This window comes from Mastigoproctus giganteus, chromosome 13 (assembly GCF_048544385.1).
Source record: "Mastigoproctus giganteus isolate SK-2022 chromosome 13, ASM4854438v1, whole genome shotgun sequence".
Lineage (NCBI taxonomy): Eukaryota > Metazoa > Arthropoda > Arachnida > Uropygi > Thelyphonidae > Mastigoproctus > Mastigoproctus giganteus.
In genome coordinates this window covers 62778126-62798889 of record NC_143587.1, presented here as the reverse complement: position 1 = coordinate 62798889, position 20764 = coordinate 62778126, and the positions used below count along the sequence as shown (strand labels likewise).

Sequence of the window (20764 nt, the reverse complement as noted above, 5' to 3'; positions counted from 1 at the left end):
ATTTGATCGAAATCAAAATACTCCGTGATAGCGGGTGTCACGTCTCCCATGCAAATCTAGTTTATATCCGACTGTTAAAAATGAGTTCAAAACAGTGGTGGTTTTTATGCTACTATGAGAAAGAAAACAGTCCATTCTTTTGTGGTTCAAGAGATTCTTCTAGTTCATTGAGATGAGCGTAGAGTTCCACGTAATTACTGTTGACATTCTTTACTTAAGTACACTGGTGGACAAAATTTAGAACTTGCCGTTTATCATAATACGTTTGATACCAGGATACTTTCTCCATTTATCGATAATGATAATTTAACATCTACAGCATTCCTGGTCGAAAAGTTGCTCGACAGATAATAGTTTTCATTCTGTTATTGAGACATGTATATAACATTGGTAGAGAGTTGAATTTAGCGCGAGGATGCAGATGAAGAATCCACCTACTGGATGAGGCATACTTTCATCTGAATGGAGCTATACAATTAATACTAAGCAGATCGGTGAGAATCCTCATTGGATGAAATAAATCCATCATAAAACCGACCCAAGAATTACAATGGTAATTGTGGCTTCTATCTGATGAACATTTTCTAAGGCGTGTTGTAAAATTAGGTTAACGAAATGCTTTTAACGGTAGGCAACATTTTCTTAGGCATACTTAAATAGAAGTTGCTTATTTTTGTGCACTTAGTGTATATCTTACTTAATCTGTCTTTAGTTCCTTTGCGGGTTAAATGGTGAGCATACAAGCATTTAAGAGTGCGATATAAGAAAGAAAACAAATGAAAAACATAAAACACAAAATGATCTTTCCTATCTGTCTGAGAGACCAATATCAGACGGTTCCAGGTGTTTCCGGCTACAGAAGATAATCAATATTACCGTTATACAGAGAGTCTTCGAAGCAGAATCACCGCAATGATATTATACGCGGACAGCAACAACAAGTGAGGCCGTCTCAAGGTCACCTTGTGATGGGCATTGTGTCAAGATATATCTTGCTTCGAATAAAAGGAAGTTCTTACCTATATATGCTTTATTTACCTCGTGTAATGGAAATGAGTGAACATCCGGGTAATCTGCATGAGGGACAGAAGACTGGCTCGTCGATTCGCTATGGAAACGCATATATTAAGTAAACGGCACGTGTGCTATTCTCCTCGGTGCAGAATACAAATATTTGACAAGAATTTGGACTTTTATCTCGAACGCCAGTACTCAAAATTAATCAACGGTGAAATGTTTCAGTTGCCAAGACAACCCTCGTGTCCCTTTTAGGTTTTACGTAGAAATGGTTCGTTATCCAGTCACAATTCTGAAATTTAACGAAGCCATTACACATCGATTTTCTTTAAATGATATTCAATTATGACCGTTAATTCTTTTGAAAATAGTTTTCTACGTTGCTTGGAGTACATATATTTAATCGTAAATTTATGTGTCTCTTTGGACAGAATTGAATAAAGAGAAAAGTTCCTGGAGACTTTCGAAACCTTTTATCTCTCATAGTAAAGTGACGCTAGAGGGAGCGGTGATCGGCACTTAATCTGATCAACACATTCGGTGACACAAAAATAACTTCGATATAAAAGTTGCAAGAAGTAATTTCCTGTAACGGTGGCCACTGTGTTACACAGAGGTTATTTCAGAAAGGTTGTAATGAGACCGTTTTCTTTCGTACAGCGATGGAAAACTTCCTCTTTATTGGAGTTCATTTCCAGACTGTATTGGTAGATGTGTTTATGATTAGAACAGCAATTGCACAGCCGGTCTTTCCTTACATTTGCCATAATAATAGACCACTGTTTGTGTTCATGGACTAGAGCAAGGGTGCTCAACCTTTTGGAAGTCGCGGACCAATTTAAAAATTTGGTACACGTCACGGGCCATACAATAGACAAGTCTTATATACCCCTTTTAGGCTCGAATTCAGAAGCAACACCTAAGGGAAAATTTGAGTAAAAACGCTTAAAATCCAATTGCAGTGTTGTTTCATGCACTTTACTATATTGCCCTTTAGAGTTGTTTCTGAATTCTACTCCATATAATAACAATTTTTTGTAAACCTATGGATCGTTTAAATTTTAAAGTTTAAAATAACGAAACCAAGTGCATTTATAAGCAAATTTAATTACAATACAATAGAAATTAAAGTAATGAAAGATTCGATTAATGAGAAAACTGACTCTTTATTTTTCACTAATAATTCAATGTCAGGAACTATTTCTGTGGTAGCTAATCGGAGGCAGTGCTCCAGATGACAATCAGTAATTTGTGTCTTCAATTTTGACTTGGAGTGCTTCATTCCAGAAAACATCTGTTCACATAAGTACGTATTTCCGAAGAGGGAAAAGATTCTTGCCGCATACATCCTTAAATTGACATTTTTTTCCTTTTCTACATATTTTTGATAAAATTCTAGGAGAAACACTTCATCAAATTTGATTTTCAAGTCTGAGTTACATTGAAGGTTAATGATTTCCATTTGGAGGTCCCCCCCCCGGAGTCTCCATCACATTAAGAGAGAAGGGGTTAGTTACCACGTTCAGAGTCCTTTCATGAGCGCGGAAATCTTGGAATCTCTCTTGAAACTCGGTCTGGAGCTGAGATATTGCAGCCATATATTGAGGAGCATATTTTATAGACTGCAATTTCAACATTCCTTGGAAATGAGTTAAATTCTGGTCTTAAAGTTGGCACTTTAACCCAAGCACGGTACTAAGTACTATAGATTCTAATACCTCTCGTGTTTGGGGTTCACATAAAAAAAAAAAAACTTAAAGAGTTCTAATTTCATCTGAAAAGCTTTTGATGTGATTAAACAGGACATGCAGCATTTGATCTTTTGACTGGAGCTTCAAATTTAACTCATTCAAATGAGAAGAAATGTCCGTAAGGAAGGCAAAGTCGGCCAACCACTTCAGATCGTCAAACTCTGATACTGGCTTGCCTTTTGATGTCAGGAACTCTTGGATGGCATCCTTCAACTCAAAAATCGTCGTGAGCACTTTTGAACGGCTTAACCATCGCATGTCGGAGAAGTAGACAACATCGCCATGATCAGCATCCCATTCCGTCTGTAGAAAAGTTTGAAACTGTCTATGATTCAAACCCTTCGCTATGATGAAATTCACATTGTCTGTGATAACTTTCATGGCATTTTCAAAACAGAGATTTAGCACACAAATTTTTCATGTGAATGATGCAATGGTACCTGGCAAATTTGCTAGTATCTGTTTCTTGTTCTTTTTTTTTAATTGCTACCAATCCTGCTTTTGTTACAACCATAGCTGGGGCTCTATCCGTCGCCAACCCTGAGAGGTTTTTCAAACTGAGGTGATATCTAGCAAGAGTCGTTTTCGTAGCGTCCAGAATGTCTGTTCCCTTCGTGGTTCCTTTCAAGGAACATAAAGCCAAAAGTTCTTCAAAGACTAAGTTCGTCGTCGATCCCACGAATAAAAATAGCCAACTGAGCTGTATCGGTTAAATCCGTGCTTTCGTCCAATACCAATGAGTAAAATTTGCATGCTAGCAACTTTTTTTTCAATGTCTCCTCAATGTTCAATGCCAGTTCTTCTACTCTCCTAGTAACAGTCATTCAAGACAAACTTATCTTTCTGAAGGCATCTAAAATTAGCTTTGTTTGGGCACAGAACTTCAGGTGCTGCTACAAGGCACTCCTTCACAAATTCTCCATCAGAAAATGGTTTCGACCGTTTGGCAATTTTTTGAGCAATGATATGACTAGCTTTGACATAACTCTCAGCATCCTCTGATACTGTTAAAAACTGATTGTAGCTCTTTAATGATTTTTTGAGAAGGTTCAGTTTGTGTGTGCGCGCCAATTTTCAGTCAGCGCCACTTCATTTCCTTCAGAGAAGTTGCTGACAGCAGCTTGTAGTGTAGATCTGTCATCGTGGTACAGGCTGCAGCGATACAGAATGTGCGTCCAGGTTTCCTCAGCACCACACAAGCAGAGATTGGTGTCAGACAAGCCAAATTGAAATAGTTTGGAGTTGATGGAGCCGTGCCCAGTAAGTATATACGATGTTGTTAGGCTGGGAGAAAAACATTGGCGTACGTTCTTGTTGAGAGAGAAAGTAACTGCGGGAGCAAAAGAGCGGATGACTTGACCAGCAGTACTGGAATCCCATCGTAATTGCCACACACTGATAAGTTCATTCCAGATTCTCCGTTTCTCGTTTTTGATGTTAGCAGTTAGGTTGCATGAGATTCCGAGAATCTCGCCTGGAACTCCGTGCTTTAGACGATAGCATAGTCCTTTGAAGATGACATGCAGGTCTAGTGGTAAGACTCCAGCAAGGACCTGCAGAGCAGCAGAGGACACTGTCCTGCAGGTCTGGAGCATGGCACGCAGCATAATCCGTTGAATGGAGATGAGCTTGGAACGGAGTTTAACATTAACGGCTCTATGAAACCAGACTCCCGAAGCATATGTTGTTATTCGTACGAATCCTGCTGTATAATGTAGTAAGAGAGTCTTCCTATTTAGTCCCCAGTCCAATTTGGAAATTCGGATAATTGCTGCAGTGAACTTCTTAATCTTCGAGGCGAGGTGATTAATATGAGAGGAGAAGATTAACCCGCCATCTAAAATTACGCCAAGATGTTTTAATTCAGGAACAAAAGGGATTTGCTTTCTGTCTATCTTTATATTTGGAGGTCTTCTGTAATCTAACTTGCCCTTAAAAACCATCAGTTTTGTTTTTGTGGCAGATATTCGCAGTTTATGTATACTTGACCACTTGATTAGCTCATAAAGAGTTATATTGGATGATTGTTCTAGTTGAAAACGCGATCGACCTGGAATTAGAAGAACTAAATCATCGGCATAGGCGAAGGCAGAGATATTTTCAGGTTTTTGCGTGAGCTAGCTGTCCAAAACTATGTTCCAGAAGAGGGGTCCCAGAACTGATCCTTGGGGACATCCTCTTGAGATGGTCCTTGAGAGAGACTACTGTTTAGAGATTACTTCGATGAGTCTATTTTGGAAGTAGCTACTAATAACTTGGAACAGTTGCTGAGAGCACTTGGCTTTGGTAAGACGATTGAGAGCGCTCTCCCACTAGAGGGAATCGAAAGTCCCTCGAAGTCAACGAATATGGCCATTTCATATTTAGCCCTCGAAGCTGATATGTGGTTAACTAAAGAGACCAAGGCGCCTTCACAGGATCTTCCCTTCTTGAAACCAAATTGAGATGGAGACATTAAGTTTTGACCTTCAATTAAATCTGCTACTCTGGGTGCTAACAATCTTTCAAATAGTTTGCTAAGGTTTGCCAAAAGAGAGATGGGTCTGTAGGCTTTGGGATCAGATTTAATTTTGTCCGGCTTGTGAATAATTTTGATCAAAGCTACCTTCCAGAGATTAGGAAATATCCCCTCAGTAAGACATTTGTTGTACATAGAAGTATTTCTGGAAAGATTTCGGCAAATTTGATAATTACAGCATTTTCCACAAGATCTAAACCCGGACATTTATGGATATTTATTTTGCTTAGGACCAGCTTTAGCTCGGGAAGAGTGAAGAGATCCGTTTCATATGAGGAGTGGTAGGTTGAGTTGCTGTTCCTGATAGATATTTGTTCTGGAGTTTCTGTGGTGAGATCGTCCAGGGGAAGCAAGCGATCCAGGATGGCGTTAACTGAGTCATTCCAGTTAGTGGTTTCTGTGTCGTTGTTCACTACAGTGTTGTACACTTCATGAGAGTAATACTTGTTTTTGCTAATTTTATATAATAGACCCCAGGGTTCAGAATTTCCTGTGGAGTGAACTAAGTGTTGCCAGGAGGCAAGTTTTTGTTTTGCAATTGTATTTATGTATTCGTTCCGCTGGCCTTTATAGATATTTTTTAGTCTGGTAACTTCTGGTTCAGGCCAGGACCTTCTACGTTGAAAGTATCTGCGTGCTTTGTGTACTTTTTTGCGCAGAGTGGAAAGTTCAGCTGCCCACCGTGGAACTGTAGTATGCTTGCTAATTTTCTTCTTAGCGGAGCGTTCTGTAGCACGAAGTAAGGCAGCCTGTACGTAGAATGCATATTCTGAGGCATTGAACTGGTTCAAAGACCGGCGAGTGTCAACATTAAAATCCTGGGGAATTGAAGACATAAATAAAGGCTATTTGGTGGTTTTGATAGAAAATCTTCTAAGATCTTTTGGAGGAGGAGAAGGAGGGGGACCTGTAGTATTTGGAAGAAAAGATACCTTAAAAGTGATTACTCGGTGGTCACTGTTTGTGTAGTCAGTATGTATGGTCCAATCAGAGATCCTCGAGGACATGGCGGACGTTGAAATGGTTAAATCAATGTTTGATTCTCCGTGGACGTTTGAGAAGGTGTGCGGTTGGTTGGGTAAGTTGTGCAGATTCAAATTGTAGGTGAATAAAAATTCCTCGAAAATCCTACCTCTGTTGTCCAAGACACTGCTGAACCATAAGAAAGATTTCGAGTTTGAATCAGTTATAATTATTAAATATGTGGGATTTAAAATAGCAAACACCTGTTCTAGATATCTTTGTGATAAATTGATATCTGCTGATGGTGGGCAATATAGGGACAGTAAGTAGAACGAGAAAGTTGATGTAGAGACCAAAATACAGGCGGAATTTTGATTACAAAAGCCAGAGATAACAGTGATATCCAGCTTGTTGTTGAATATGATGATGGCAGATTTAGGATCTGTAGCAGAGGACTGGATGATTCTTGTAGTCATGGGATATCCCATAACTTTGGAAGATTGCCCATAAATGTGCTTAGAGACATAAGGTTCCTGAATGCATATAATATCAAATAAATTTTTCGTTGCAATGAGCCTGATCTCATCAGCAACGCATCTAGAGTGTTGTGCATTGATCTGCATGATTGTAAGTTGGAAGGGATAGTCTGGTTCGCTGCCTAGCTATTCAGAGAGAGAGAGAGAGAGAGAGAGAGAGAGAGAGGCACACTGCCCGTCTGTGGTCTCGAGATCGCTTGTACCGCTGGTTGTTCATTATGATTGCCAAACGATGGCATTACCAAGAAACCTGCGGGCCAGATATCTGTGTTTAGATATCTTTCTGTATTGGGACTTTTGATCTTAATCCGGAAAGAAGAATAGGATGGATGCCTGGTGTGGACCTTTATGGGGTACCGGGTATGTTGAGCTGCTTCAGAAGGGTTTCGATTTGTTCTACTGTTGTTTCCGGGCATAGTCGACTTATAAAAATGCTAGAGGGCCTTGCCCTCCAGTATTTTTATGAAAACGGTGGAGCGTAGAGCTGCACCGTTTTCATACCCAATGTGTTAGGATTATAGCCAATAACTGCATCACGATTCTGAGCTGCTTGGGTGAAGAAGGTCTCCTTGTCTTGCTTGGAAGTAACGTTACTGCTGATAGGTGCTGATTTCATCCTCCATGCTCTTGGTTCAAATGTCTTCTTAGAGATACTTTCAAACGGCATGTTGTGACCATCAGATGTATTTGTTGCATTACTGTTCGTTGTTGGTCGGAAGTAATGCTGTTGTATGTTCACTGCAGCTATGTTTTGCTGCTGATAGCTCGATTTGGGCTGTTTGGATTTTTTGTAGTTCAGTTCTGAATCTCTGACGGCCGCTTTAGTTGGTCTTCTGGTGTTCTGATGCATTATTTCTCCTTGTGCAGCTGGTAACTGGTGTGTAGTCTGGTTCGGTCTATTTAGCTGAGAGGATCTGTCACCTCTTAATAAGGAATCTGGAATTTTTCTTTGTGCGATTTTTTTGATAAATTCTAAATAGTCAGAATTCCTTAGCATTTCTTCAAGAGGACCAGAGACCTCAAGAGCAGGTTTATTATTATTATTATTATTAATCGGCACCTTAGGTTGCTGAGAACACCTCGACCGCCATATCGATCCCTTTCAGTGATGTTTGCGGGGTAATACCGTGTGCCAACCTCTCGCCAGATTAGCTGACGTCCAGAATCGCTGCTGAGACTGAATCTATTCTCATTAGTAAAGAGTACCTTACCCTATTGCGCTGCTGTCCAGTCCTTGTGTTCGACGCACCACTGCAAACCGTGTCTCCGTTGGGCAGGTGTTAAAGGGACATAGCGTACTGGCCGTTGGGCAAAATGTCCACCTTTGTGGAGTCGCCTGGCCACAAGTGGCCCGCGGAACATGGTTTGTGTACCCCTGGACTAGAAGATAAACAGCCTCTTCTTAACTTCTATTGACAATTGAAAAAATTGTTAAATTATTATGTTAATGGCTCCCATGCGTAACTTATATCCGTATAAGTGAATTGTCTATAGAAGTGTATGTTCAAGGCCGAGCTACATGTTTTGCGGGCTGAAAAACCCAGAATAACTCACCGGGGAACTCTACTCCCAACGCCTGAAATCGGTTAATTGTAGCATCAATGGAACAGAACTTTTTTCCTGCAGTTATCGACGGGGATCGAACTCAGACCTCTCCAAACGAGTGACAAGGGTCGAACCACTATACTGTCACGAAAAACTAATAAAAGAAGGGGGGGAACAATTGACATTCGAATGAGCTACGAAAATATCTGTAGATGTAGTTACTGCATCACAAAAACTCTTCTCTTGTGGTGACTCCATTTCACTACTCCACATGTCACATTCCAAGGGAGCCATCTGCTGACTTTGTTCAATAAAACTTTATCAATTTCTCTAACTGCTTTTTTCTCCCTCATCTACCTTCTTTAATTAAAAGATAAAGAAATTGTTAAAATAACCAACAATACTCTTCTTAAAACCTGCTTATTAAAGAAAGAACTGAAAACCGATTCAACATAGTAAAATCAGTTATTGACAGTACTCGGAGAGGATATAATTTTATACTAAATAAGAGATAGTGGAAGTTAGTGATCGCTGAATATTGAAGACAGCTACAAGGTGTGGCTAAAATGAAACGAGAATCGTTGCTTACCAGTGCATTATTACTAAAAATTGTGCAAAAACGTTATGGAAAGTGTACAGTGATGAAACCATGATCAGCCACGTGTGTACAAATGGCACAAACGGTTCAGAGAGGGATGGGAAGATGTCCACGACAACAAGAAGACCGCCAACTTCAACGGCAGATGAAAATGTTGAAAATATTCGAGAGATCGCGCTCCAAGACCGTCGGAAACAAGATCACAACACTGGTACCCACCTTATTCGACAGATTTGGCGCTGTGAAACTTTTTTCTGTTCCCGAAAATTAAAATCCACCTCAAAGGAAAAACAATTTGAGGACTTTACAGACATTCAGAGGAACACCACGCAGCAGTTAAAGGAGGTATCTTCTGAGGACTTCCACTGCTGTTTTAGATCCTGAAAATTGCGAATGGGGCGCTGCATAGGCGCGTCAGGAGAGAACTTTGAAGGGGAAAAACATTGAAATTGTTGGATTTAAATTAATAAATGATTTAAAAAATATTTCTCGTTTCTTTTTAGCCTCATCTCGTATTGTTGATCATAAATGAAACAAATTATTTCTTCTCACTCTCTACGATTAATTCGTGTTTGCAAATTGAAAACAAATATGCAAGTGATTACTACATTGCTACAACTTGAGACTGATTTTATTTTGAATCGTGGACTTTTCTAACAATTGCGAATGGCTAAAGAAGCATTCATAATAGCTATGGGATTTTCATCCACCCATTTATCAATGTGCGATGATTTCAGCGTTAGCTCTAGCAGAGGAAAACCGAAAATTATTGAATCTGAATCATAATGCCATATACTGTGATTGATCTATATTAGGAAAGCTTTATAAGTTATTGAAACACATTCTAGTAACTTTCCAATCTTCTACATAAAACTGTTAAAAATGAAAGGAAGAAAGAAATATCTGCTATTACTGATGCAGGGGAAATAATCTTAAGGGGAGTACAGCATCTTGATTGGTTCGTACTGTTCATTTAATCACTGTCGCAATTTCTTTTACCCTTTAGAAGTACATCAAATACCAGCTACGTGAGCAGCGAATTTTTGATTAAAAATCAGCAACTTGGTGTTATGCTGGAACTGGCAGTTGGCGACTCGTGTACTCCTGTCTCGCTTTATTACTTAATCCCAAAATACCGTAAGCAACAGGAAGTTGCGAAAGAAACTCATGAATGCCAAAAGCGACAGGGCTGCAGGAATTCTAAACTAACAAAAGCCCTTCGTGGGGCTTGCAGCGAGGATGGTCGAGCACCTTAAACCAAATTGACTTTTTATGTACATTATCCGCTCATCCATTTTCTCTGCGAGTCTCCAGAAGGGGCTTTTATTACCATAGAATTCCAGCGCTAGATAAGAAATTTTTACACAGAATCACGCGACTGCACATTAATAACGACACGACAGACATTTACTCGAAGGGAGTCATCGGAGGTTGATACTCGGATCGAATTCCGGACTCTTAATTCTGAATATACCTGTCAAAAAGACAGGTGATAATAAGGGTCACAGTTTGCCGCTTAGAAATTTGGCACGATCAATCACAATGCGGAAAAGACACAATTAACGAGGTACGTTGAAAAGGACGAATAATGAAATATTGTGGATCGAAGCAGGGAACAAGAAGACGTAAATAACTGCGTCGACTTTTGTAAACAGGGAGATAGAGAGGATGGAATTAAATGGAGAAAATGAAAGAGGAGAAAGTGAAAGAGAAATAGGTGGAAAGAAAGAAAGATGTTGAGTGAGAGAGAGAGAGAGAGAGAGAGAGAGAGAGAGAGAGAGAGAGAGAGAGAGAGAGTTGAAAACAGTGCGAAAGAAAGATACTTATATTTTGCAATGGTATGGTTATTTCTGACGCAAGGGCTACTTAGACAATATTGCGCCTATAAACGAAATTAAGGTCACAAGGTGTAATATGTTTTGTGAGAGACAACTTTTCAGTTGTCTCTCACAAAACAAAGGAAGATGGATATTGAAAGTGAGAAAGAGAAAAGGACAGGGAAAGAAAGAGAGAAAGAAAAAGAGAGTTGAAAACATGCGAAAGATATTGAGAAAGAGAATTTAAAAAATGTATCAAAGGAAAGTGAGTTGAAGAGAGTGCGAAAGAAAGATACTGTAAAACTTGAGAGAGAAGGGAGAAAAGAAAGAGAAAAAGAGAGTCGAAAAGAGAGCGAAATAATGAAAAAAGAAATTTGTAAAGGGGTCGAAAGAAAGATATTAAAAGGTTGACGGAGAGGGGGAAGAAAGAAAGAGATAGACAAAAAGAGAGTTGGCAAAATGCGAAAGATATTGAGAAAGAGAATAAAATTGAAAACGTACAAAAGGAGAGAAAGTTGGAAGGTGTGAGAAAGAAAGAAAGATATTGTAAGATTGAAGAGAGAGAGAGAAGGGAGGAAAGATAGAGAAAAGAGTTGAAAAGAGAGAAAGGGAGGAAAGAAAGAGTAAAAGAGTTGAAAGGAAAGAAAGATATTGAGAAAGAGAATAGAATTGAAAACGTACAAAAGGAAAGAAAGTTGGAAGGAGTGAGAAAGAAAGCTGTTGTAAGATTGAAGAGAGAGAGAGAGAGAGAGAGAGAGAGAGAGAGAGAGAGAGAGAGAGAGAGAGAGAGACAGAAGGGAGGAAAGATAGAGAAAGAGAGTTTAAAAGAGAGCGAAAAAATGATAAAATAGATTTGCAAAGATTTTGAACGAAAGATATTGAAAAAACTTTCAATATCTTTCGGAAAGGTAATTGAAAAAGTACGAAAGGAAAGAAAGTTGAAACGTGTGCGAAAGAGAGATAGTGTCGAAGAGAGAGAGAAGGGATGAAAGAAAGAGAAAAAGAAAGTTGAAAAGAGTGCGAAATAATGAAAAAAGAGATTTGCAAAGAGTGCTGCAGAAAGATAATGAAAGATTAACGGAGGAGGGGGAGAAAGAAAGAGAGAGAGAGAGAGGGAGACGAAAAGAGGACAAAAGAAAAATGCTGAAAGAGAGTGAGAGAAGAGAAAAGGAAAGGAGACAAAGAGAAAGAATGAGAGAAGGGGAAAGAAAGAGATACAGAGAGAGAGAGAGATTAAATTTATCGCTTCATTTCCTTTGTTCGCCTATTCTCCCCTTCCTTTTCTGATTCGTTTATTTCAAATAATAATTTTCCTTCTTCGTTCCTCTTTATTTCTGCCTCCACATTCTTGTCAGACGCATTATTGGTTAGACCACAGCGAAACCCGTTTTCTTCTTCCAACGCACAAATCCCTGTCCTAATGCGCTGTCCCTTGTCTCTCTCTCTCTCTCTCTCTTTCTGCTTCTTACTAAAAATGTTTCTGCGCCACAAAAATTCCATCAGTCTCAAGCTCATCTGTTTCTTGAACGGAACTCTGCGTGTCATCATTACTTCGCTAGTAGAAATTTGTGTATCGGAAAGTTTTCCACTACCAAAACCAACACGACTGGGATGGTTTTGTGGCTGCACACGATGTTGTTGTTATTTCACAGCGGAGTATGTTGCGAGCAAATTTCATACGATACGACCTCATAAAGCCAGCGTCCCAAAAATCCGGTATGTGCTACGCGCGAAGATGCCCGATTTATGAGTTTCTGCTATATTTGTCAAAGAGAATTCATATAGAAAAACCAACTATAGAAAAGTAATTGCATCGTGGTTGTGGTTTAACAAAATGTGGTTTTGACTAATGGTATAAACGAGAATTTTTATAAAGAATAAAAAAGAGAGAGAATCTTCACGAATGATTTAGATTACCATTCCTTAACTTCTGATTAAATCCATCTACAAAAAGAAAGTTCATCGAGTGATATTTATTTTCTGAATTCTGATTCACGCAAATTCAGCCAGTTCTTCATATAAAGCTTTGCTCAAGATGGCTTGAGAATTATAAATAAATTTAAAATTTATTTATAATTCTCTTTCAAATGAAAGAGATGTTCTTTAATCATTTACCAATTATAAAAGAGAAATTATATTTATTTTTGATACTAAAATGATTTTATGCATGTTTATTGATTTTTCTACCAATCTAGAAATAGCCATTCCTCTATCTGTTAGATTTTAAGGCCAATTAGGCCACATGGATCTGAATGATAAAAGTTTACACGTTTATCGAAAAAAACAACCTGAATAAATTTCACGATAATTATAGAAAACAACTCGTGTGTTATTAAATCTTGATACGAATTTTTAAAAAAAAAACTTACCGGCTGGAGCTGAATTCCATTCATGGTCCTGAAAAGAAGAAAATAATGTTAGTATAATGTTTTTTGAGTTTTCAGATAAATATGATTAGAATCATTAATCACTGTTGCTATAGTGCCGGGTAAGAATAAAGCAAACACTCGTTCAAGCGAAGTTACAGGTGATTTTTAAGGCCATGATTGAAAATCTGAGGTAATTTGATGCATAGTATTTTTCCGCATCAAATTACCGAGATTTGGTTTGATAGATTTGAGTTCAGCCAGACTAAACCGAAATTGAGGTAAAAAACTTTGTTGAATCAGAATAATGCAAGATTTGACAAATAAGTTTCAGAACTTCGCCCATTTCACGAATGTAAAGCACACAGGACCCTGATTCAACTCGCCTTGGGAGCTAATCTACATGACAGCTTCCCTCTACAGAATCGTTGACTTATCGTAAGTCGTTCGCACGCAGTCGTATTAGATTGTCTTGTTCAAGCCGTTTTCATTGTGCTAAGTGGCGCAACAAAAAAGCAAATGCTCTCTCTTGCTTACGTGCTTTACGCTGGTTACATGGTTTTCAGATGGCTTAAGATCTAGAAGATAATTAGTACTATGGACGTAACTGGTGACCAGTTGTGGGGTTTCCAATAAGATCCACAGAGAGACAAAAGGTATGACGATAAACAGACACAACATTTCGTTTTCAAAAATCAAAGCTATGTCGATCACCTTTTTTGGATAGCAAAGGAATAATTCACAAGGAATTTATTCCACCATGTAAGTAAGACATCGAATGTGGAGTATTATTCACCAGTTTTGGATCGTCTGGTTAAAAGAATTCACCGAGAAAGGCCTCAGTTTCATTGGAATGAGTGAGGGAAAAAAATACATTCAAAAAACGTTGAAGGTGTGTACTGTTATTGGCAGTTGCTAATTTTTGCGAGGAAGTATGTTTCTAATAATTTTATTTCAATCAGCACATGAATCAGAAGAAGGAACACCACTGGAACCTGTCCACTAGTGGTCAGTTGGGTACCACCAGGTACGCTGACCGAAGCCAGTGTAATTTTCAGAGACAGAGAAAAGTACGTTTAACTCATCCCTCACCGCAACTGGGTTGAGGTCGGCTCATATAGGTGGCCATGAGAGGACGAAGAAGTCATTGTAATATTTCTGAAACTAGTTAGCAACCTGCCGGGCGTTTGTGGCATGGCACGTTTTCTTGTTGATAGACACCGGATTGTCTGGACACACTGTCATTATTAAGGGTGTATTTGTTCGGTGACGATAGAAAGGTAGGCGTTGCCAACGAGCCGTTAATTAAGTGAACAGAGGACCAAGGACATGCCCACGGAAACGGCTCCCAAACCATACCGACTTTCCAGCCTGCCGAACACAAGCAGTGCATTCAGGTGCCATGGCCTAATGTTGCTTTCTCCAAATGTGGATACGCTCATCGGCAGAATAGATTTTGAAACGGGATTCATCAGAGCAGGCAACATATTGGAGACCATACAAATTGGAGCGGTATGGCATTAAGGGAAAGTTGCTGCAATGGATAAAGGGATGGTTGATTGGGAAAGGACAGAGAGTAGTAATAAATGGACACTGCTTTTCGTGGAGTAATGTTATTAGTGGAATTTTCCCAGGGTTCGGCGCTGGGCCCATTGTTGTTTTGTGTATTCATCAATAATATTTTTGTATTCATTATTGTGTATTCATCAATATTATTGATGAATACACAATAATTTGTGTATTCATCAATAATATTGATGAATACACAAAAAGCATACCAAAGGAACCTGATGAGGTACAGAAATGATGAAGGAAACAATACCGACACAGCAACGGAAACAAAACGTACCAACTTTGTGGTACTACACTCAGGAAAGTGGAGAATGAAAAAAGACCTGCGGGTAATTATGCAGTCAGATATGAAGTTCGCTGAGCAATGCAGACGGGCTGCCAGAGCAGGTCATGGAGTCTTATCAATGCTATATAGGAATTTTGCTAGCAGGGACAAGGAGGTCATTATCCCGTTGTACTAGGCAATGGTCAGGCCACACATTGAGTACTGTGTACAGGTCTGGAAGCTTCATTTTAGGATGTAGAGTTGCTAGAACGAGTACAGAGAAGGGCAACAAGATTGGTAAGAGGAAAAAAATGGGTGCTCTTACCAAGAAAGGCTTAAGTTCTGCAAATTTCAGCGCCTGGGGACTAGGCACCTGCGAGGTGACCTGATTGAGATGTATAATGCCTTGAACGGATTGAGCAAGCTAAATGCTGATGGAATTCCTCCTCTTGCTCAGATTACGAACCTAAGAGGGCATAAATTAAAACTGAGGAAAGACAGTTGTAGAATAAATAGATTGTGCGGAAATTTGCCTTTAGCCAGCAGGTAGTTGATTGCTGGAATAGACTTCCATGTTTTGTTGTGGAAGTATATAGCTTAAATCAATTTAAGGCAGAGCTAGACAGGCATTTAGAGTGAATGAATGGTTATAAGGTGGATATAAAGTACAGCCAGTCGACATGGCTGGACAGCGCAGTGTCGACTCAGTTTGGTGTGACATAAGCACTGGGAAATCAAAATTGAGAATAGGAGTGTGTTATAGGCCTAATGACTCTGATGAGTATAATGATGAGTGTAGCACTGGAGGAAAGTTGCTGCTAAGGATAAAGGGATGGTTGAGTGGGAGAAGACAGAGAGTGGTAATCAATGGACACTGCTCTTCGTGGACTAATGTTATTAGTGGAGTCCCTCAGGGTTCAGTGTTATTTTCTGCATTTATTAATGATATTTATGATGGTATATCAGGCTTAACGTTCAAGTTTTCAGACGATACGAAGGTTGGCAGGGTTGTTATTGACACTAATGACAGTACGCTGCTGCAACAGGATCTAGAAAAGTTGAGCAGATGGGCTGAGAGGTGGCAACTGAAGTTTAACGTTGACAATTGTAAAGTACTGCATATGGGAATCAGTAACACCAGAGTAACGTATAAACTGTGTGGTACTACACTGACAGTGGTAGAGAATGAAAGGGACCTGGGGATAATTGTGGAGGCAGATATGAAGTTTTCTGACAGTGCAGACGGTCTGCAAGAATAGCTCATGGTGTTTTGTCAATGATATACAGGAATTTCTAGAAAGAATAAGGAGGTGATTATCCCCTTGTATGGGGTCCTCTTCTTCCACTTTCCGTCTAACTAGAAGATATCCCACCTAACCTGCGGAGGATGCTTTCCGTTACATCCTCCATCGGTCTGTCTATTCTCCCTTTTCTTCACTCTCTTCAGTCCATCCTGTACCTCCTGTACTCCATTTTTAACTTGGTCTCTTTCCAGGAAGCTCAGGCGACCCTGGCGAGACCAGCCAAAGAATTATGGGCAGCCTGGGTACCTCCTAGTGGTATGTGTGGGCATCGTGGGGTCCGACCAGGGGTCCCTTCGACTAAAAGCCAGATCAGCCAACAGAACCCAACACAATACTCGTATGTCATACAAAGCACAATACCTTCTGGTTTTCACAGTGATACTGTTTGTCTCCCCAGAGTTTATATGGCGTAGATGTAGGAACCACCGGAGGCCTTTTTTCCCTAACTCTATGCATACTATTCTCCGTGTATACTGTTTGTAATTTGCGTGTGTTCTGCGGTCGGATTTCTGTTTTCTGGACGAAAAACAGGAGTTTCTGGGAGAAAAAGCCATGCTACCCTCTCCTGAGCTCCACTAACTCAGCCAAATCTGGTATATTTTCTCCGTTTTCATACGATGAAATATGTCAGTAAAAGCATAAGAAAAAGTAATTCAAAGAGCAAACTTTTAACTAATTTAATTAGTTTTTAGCTAATGCAGCATTAGCTGACGAAATTCACTTCTAAATTTATACTATATGACTTCATTCACTTCTTTTATCTGCAATATTTCTGTTAAGTATTTGTACAATTCCTTCGTCCTAAAAACTTTTGCCCCATGAAAAGTGATTCAAGAAACCTTGAAATAATTCTTCCTTCAATACTTCCTATAAATGAAACATAAATTCGATTTTCTCGTTACACCCAACAACGATTTAAATAAAAAAAAACTTCGCAAAAAGTTCCAGGAATCAAAACTAAATTAAATTCGACTGGCAAAAGATGTCAAAAAGATAGTGTTGAAGTAACTGCACAGAAATAAATCAAAATTAGTAGCAGACACTCGAAAATGTACACTGGTGTGCAAAATTTAAGGACCAGCCAGGTTTTCATCTTTAGCTTCTCATAGGAGTGATCTGGATATGGGAAAAGAATACCAAAGGAACCTCGTGAGGTACAGAAATGATGTAGGAAACAACACCGACACAGCAACGGAAACAAAACGATACAGAGGGACTTTATTAAAAAATGGTAACATAGCACTGGCTGCCATGATACAGATGCATCACTGCCAAAGATGAAGCAAAGGGAAGAGGTGGTCTTCAGTAGGAGATATGGCCACCCCTAATGTCGATGCAGGCTTTACACCGCCTGCCTATACTTAGAACAATGTTGTTGATAAGGTCTTGCGGTAACATCGTCCATTCCTCTGTCAGCTCCATCTTCAGCTGGTGAGCATTTTCTGGTGGGTGTGGACGTGCCGCTAGGCGTCTCCCCAGAGCTTCCCGTATGTGTTCGATGGGATTTAGATCGTCCAACGGGCAGGCCAATCCATACGAACAATATCCTCACTTTCCAAAAGCATATCAACAGCTGCAGTGCGATGGGGTTTGGCGTTATCATCCATAAACATGAACTCGGGGGGGCCAATGGCACCTCGGAACAGACGCAGATGGGGGAAGGATTACCTCAGTACAGTAGCATGCACGGTTACAGTACCGCCTTCTAGTATCTGGAGTTGTGTACGTCCGTCCAAGATAACGCCTCCCCAGACGAGAGCACCTCGACCTCCATATCGATCCCTTTCAGTGATGTTTGCGGGGTGATACCGTGTGCAAATCTCTTGCCAGATTAGCTGATGTCCAGAATCGCTGCTGAGACTGAATCTACTCTCATCAGTAAAGAGTACCTTAAGTAAAGATTTTGTGGTTGTAACCTTTAGAAATAGTGTCGGTCCTTAAGTTTTGCACACCAGTGTATATTTAGCTTACAAAGGATACTTTCTTTCTTTTATTTCTGACTGGGCTTTTGCCATTTTACTACCAGTAAGGGTGATGATGTTTATCAATAAATTCGCCTTGTCGCACGTAAACAGAGTCGAAAGACAGCGACTTTAGGGAATAGGCTATTTTAATGGGGGGGGGGAAGTAATGCGATGGATCAAAAGAAAAGAATAATTTCTAAGACAATTGCCTCAGTGAACGTAAAAAATCTTTATCTGTCCTGCCATAAGAGATAATAATGGAATACACCTCGGTAATTCATGACCAGGATAAAAAGGGAACACTCACTTTTTATCCAGGCCATAGTGTTGGATTTAAACTCAATGGCTAAGAATTACGATGAATTATGTTGTTACTACGTCCAATACGTAATAACAAATTTTAATAACATATTTTGTTCGAAATGGCAAATTTTAGTATCCCGCTGGATTAAAAATATCATTTGCAATGAAATTGTATCACTTTGGCAAAGGCCATATTTCACTAAGACCTATAAAATTTTGACTCCGTGGTAGGCAGGCTTTAATATAAAATATATTTAAAAAAAACACAAAGTACGGCATAATTTTATATGTACATTCACTGGCCAAAATCTTAGAAGCCTTAGTAATTGGCGTCAACAGATAATTACACGTATGGTATGCAAATATCAGCTGTCAAATGGTATGATCACAAGTTCCTTGGTCTAGGATAAATACTGTATGCTTGCTTGCGGCTTCTTAGTAGATTTACTCTTGGGAAAAGACAGGTGATCGTTCCAATTTTCAGAAAAGTTGTGGAAGAAGAATGACGAATGTAACTCTAAAAGGAAGAAATGAAACAGAAAGTCCAAGAACGAGACTGCAGGAATTTAAAGCGAATTATGAGACAAAATAGATCGTCCAGTGTGCAGAAAATGACTTAAAAATTCAAGTTAGGAAAGAAAGACCCATTTCCTACTGAACTATCAGCCGGAGTTGAAGAATCTTGGATTTGTAGTCGTGTGCCTATACGAAAGCCACTTCTTTCTGCAAAAAATCTAAAGGTTCGATTGGAATGGTGACGCTAATGGCAAAACTGAACTGTGAAACAGTGAAAAAGAATCATGTGGTCTGCTGAATCTCAATTTACACTTTTTTTTTTGCACCAGTGGTAGGTGAAAGTCTGGCATGAACCTCATAAAACCATGCATCAAGACTATCTTGTATACACCACTCAAGCGGCTGGAGATAGTAACATGTCATGGGGTATATCTGTTGGAACGAACGGGCTCCACGCATACGGTTAGATGGTTGTGTTACCTCCAATGAATATTTTTCTGTCGTATCGGACCACCTTCACCGTGCAATACTTCATTTCTGCCCGGATTACGATGATTTTTTTTCAAGACGACAATGCAACTCTCCACCGTGCAAAATTGTATCTTAACAGTTCGAGGACATTCCCAAAATTTTCAACATTTACCCTGGCCACCTAATTCTCCAGATCCGAGTCCAATTGAAAATGTCTGGGATATGTTGGAAAGGGCAGTTCAGCTTCGCAGTTCTCTACCTACCACAATACAGCACCTGAAAAACATCCTAATGGAAGAATGATCAAATCTAAATACTAAGAAACCGAATTAACAACCTCAACTCCATTAAATATCTATTGGACGAAATGGAGCGCTAGATTAATCTGTGTTCAAAACGGCCGACGTGCACCGAAAGTTTGGTAGAAAGCAGGCCCAAGGAAGGCAGAACAAACAATCTTTCCAAACACGTATTCACCACACTAATTACACTTCAGCTAAACTAATTATAATTAATAATAGATCACAAGGCCCAGTAGGGTCAATGGGCCGTGTGACTTTCATTTAAAAGGTTAAACAAAAGTTCGAAAATAGAACTGATGACGTCTACCTTCGGATTCTTTCAACATAATGAATAATAGGATCTATTTAAATTTTGTTTCAAGAGTACCACACCCGTCATTGGCAGGTGCTAGCTACGCCTCCAATCTGTTTCAAGTCTGAGTAAGTAGGGTCAATAAACTATGCCAATCGCCTTTTGTGAGGTCCTCTCTAAGTCCCTACATAATTTAAACAGCGATTGCACCACAAATATGCAAACTACCTCACCTGAGAAAGCACTGTTCAGACGCACAATGCAAATGGAAGAGTGTGCGTAACTTATCGATTTTAACCTTCAATAGGATTTTTCTTCAACACAAATATTCGTACTCTTTCGCATTTCATTGTAGGATTGATTACGTAGAGTATACTGTGACTGGTGACTAGAGTTCTAGTTCCATTATAGCTTTTCTTTTTAATGAAGTCTAGTTCGCGAATCCTACGGGATACTCTAAACCTTCAACATCGTAGAGGAGAGGCGACCTCTTGGGCATCATTGCTCAATAAGTTTAGATTAATAAGTAATACATAAATAAAGAATCTCGGTTTGATTCTATATGAATTGATAAAGACAGGAAAACAGAGAAATAAAATTGTAGAATTTCTAAGCGTCTACCTTACTTTCTTCTAAGAAGAAAAAACAAAAGAAAGACTTGCTG

The 20764-nt window shown here is 39.4% G+C and overlaps 1 protein-coding gene across 1 annotated transcript in view; it reads right to left on the bottom strand.

Annotated features, from left to right (window-relative positions):
- Positions 1 to 20764, bottom strand: part of Nep3 (M13 family metallopeptidase neprilysin 3) — a 353718-nt gene that overhangs the window by 315876 nt on the left and 17078 nt on the right. Inside the window, exon 2 of the mRNA XM_090387832.1 lies at positions 13115 to 13142. Within this exon, the coding sequence (XP_090243958.1) occupies positions 13115 to 13138 (24 nt within the window). The 5' untranslated portion in view covers positions 13139 to 13142. The remainder of the gene's footprint in view (positions 1 to 13114; positions 13143 to 20764) is intronic.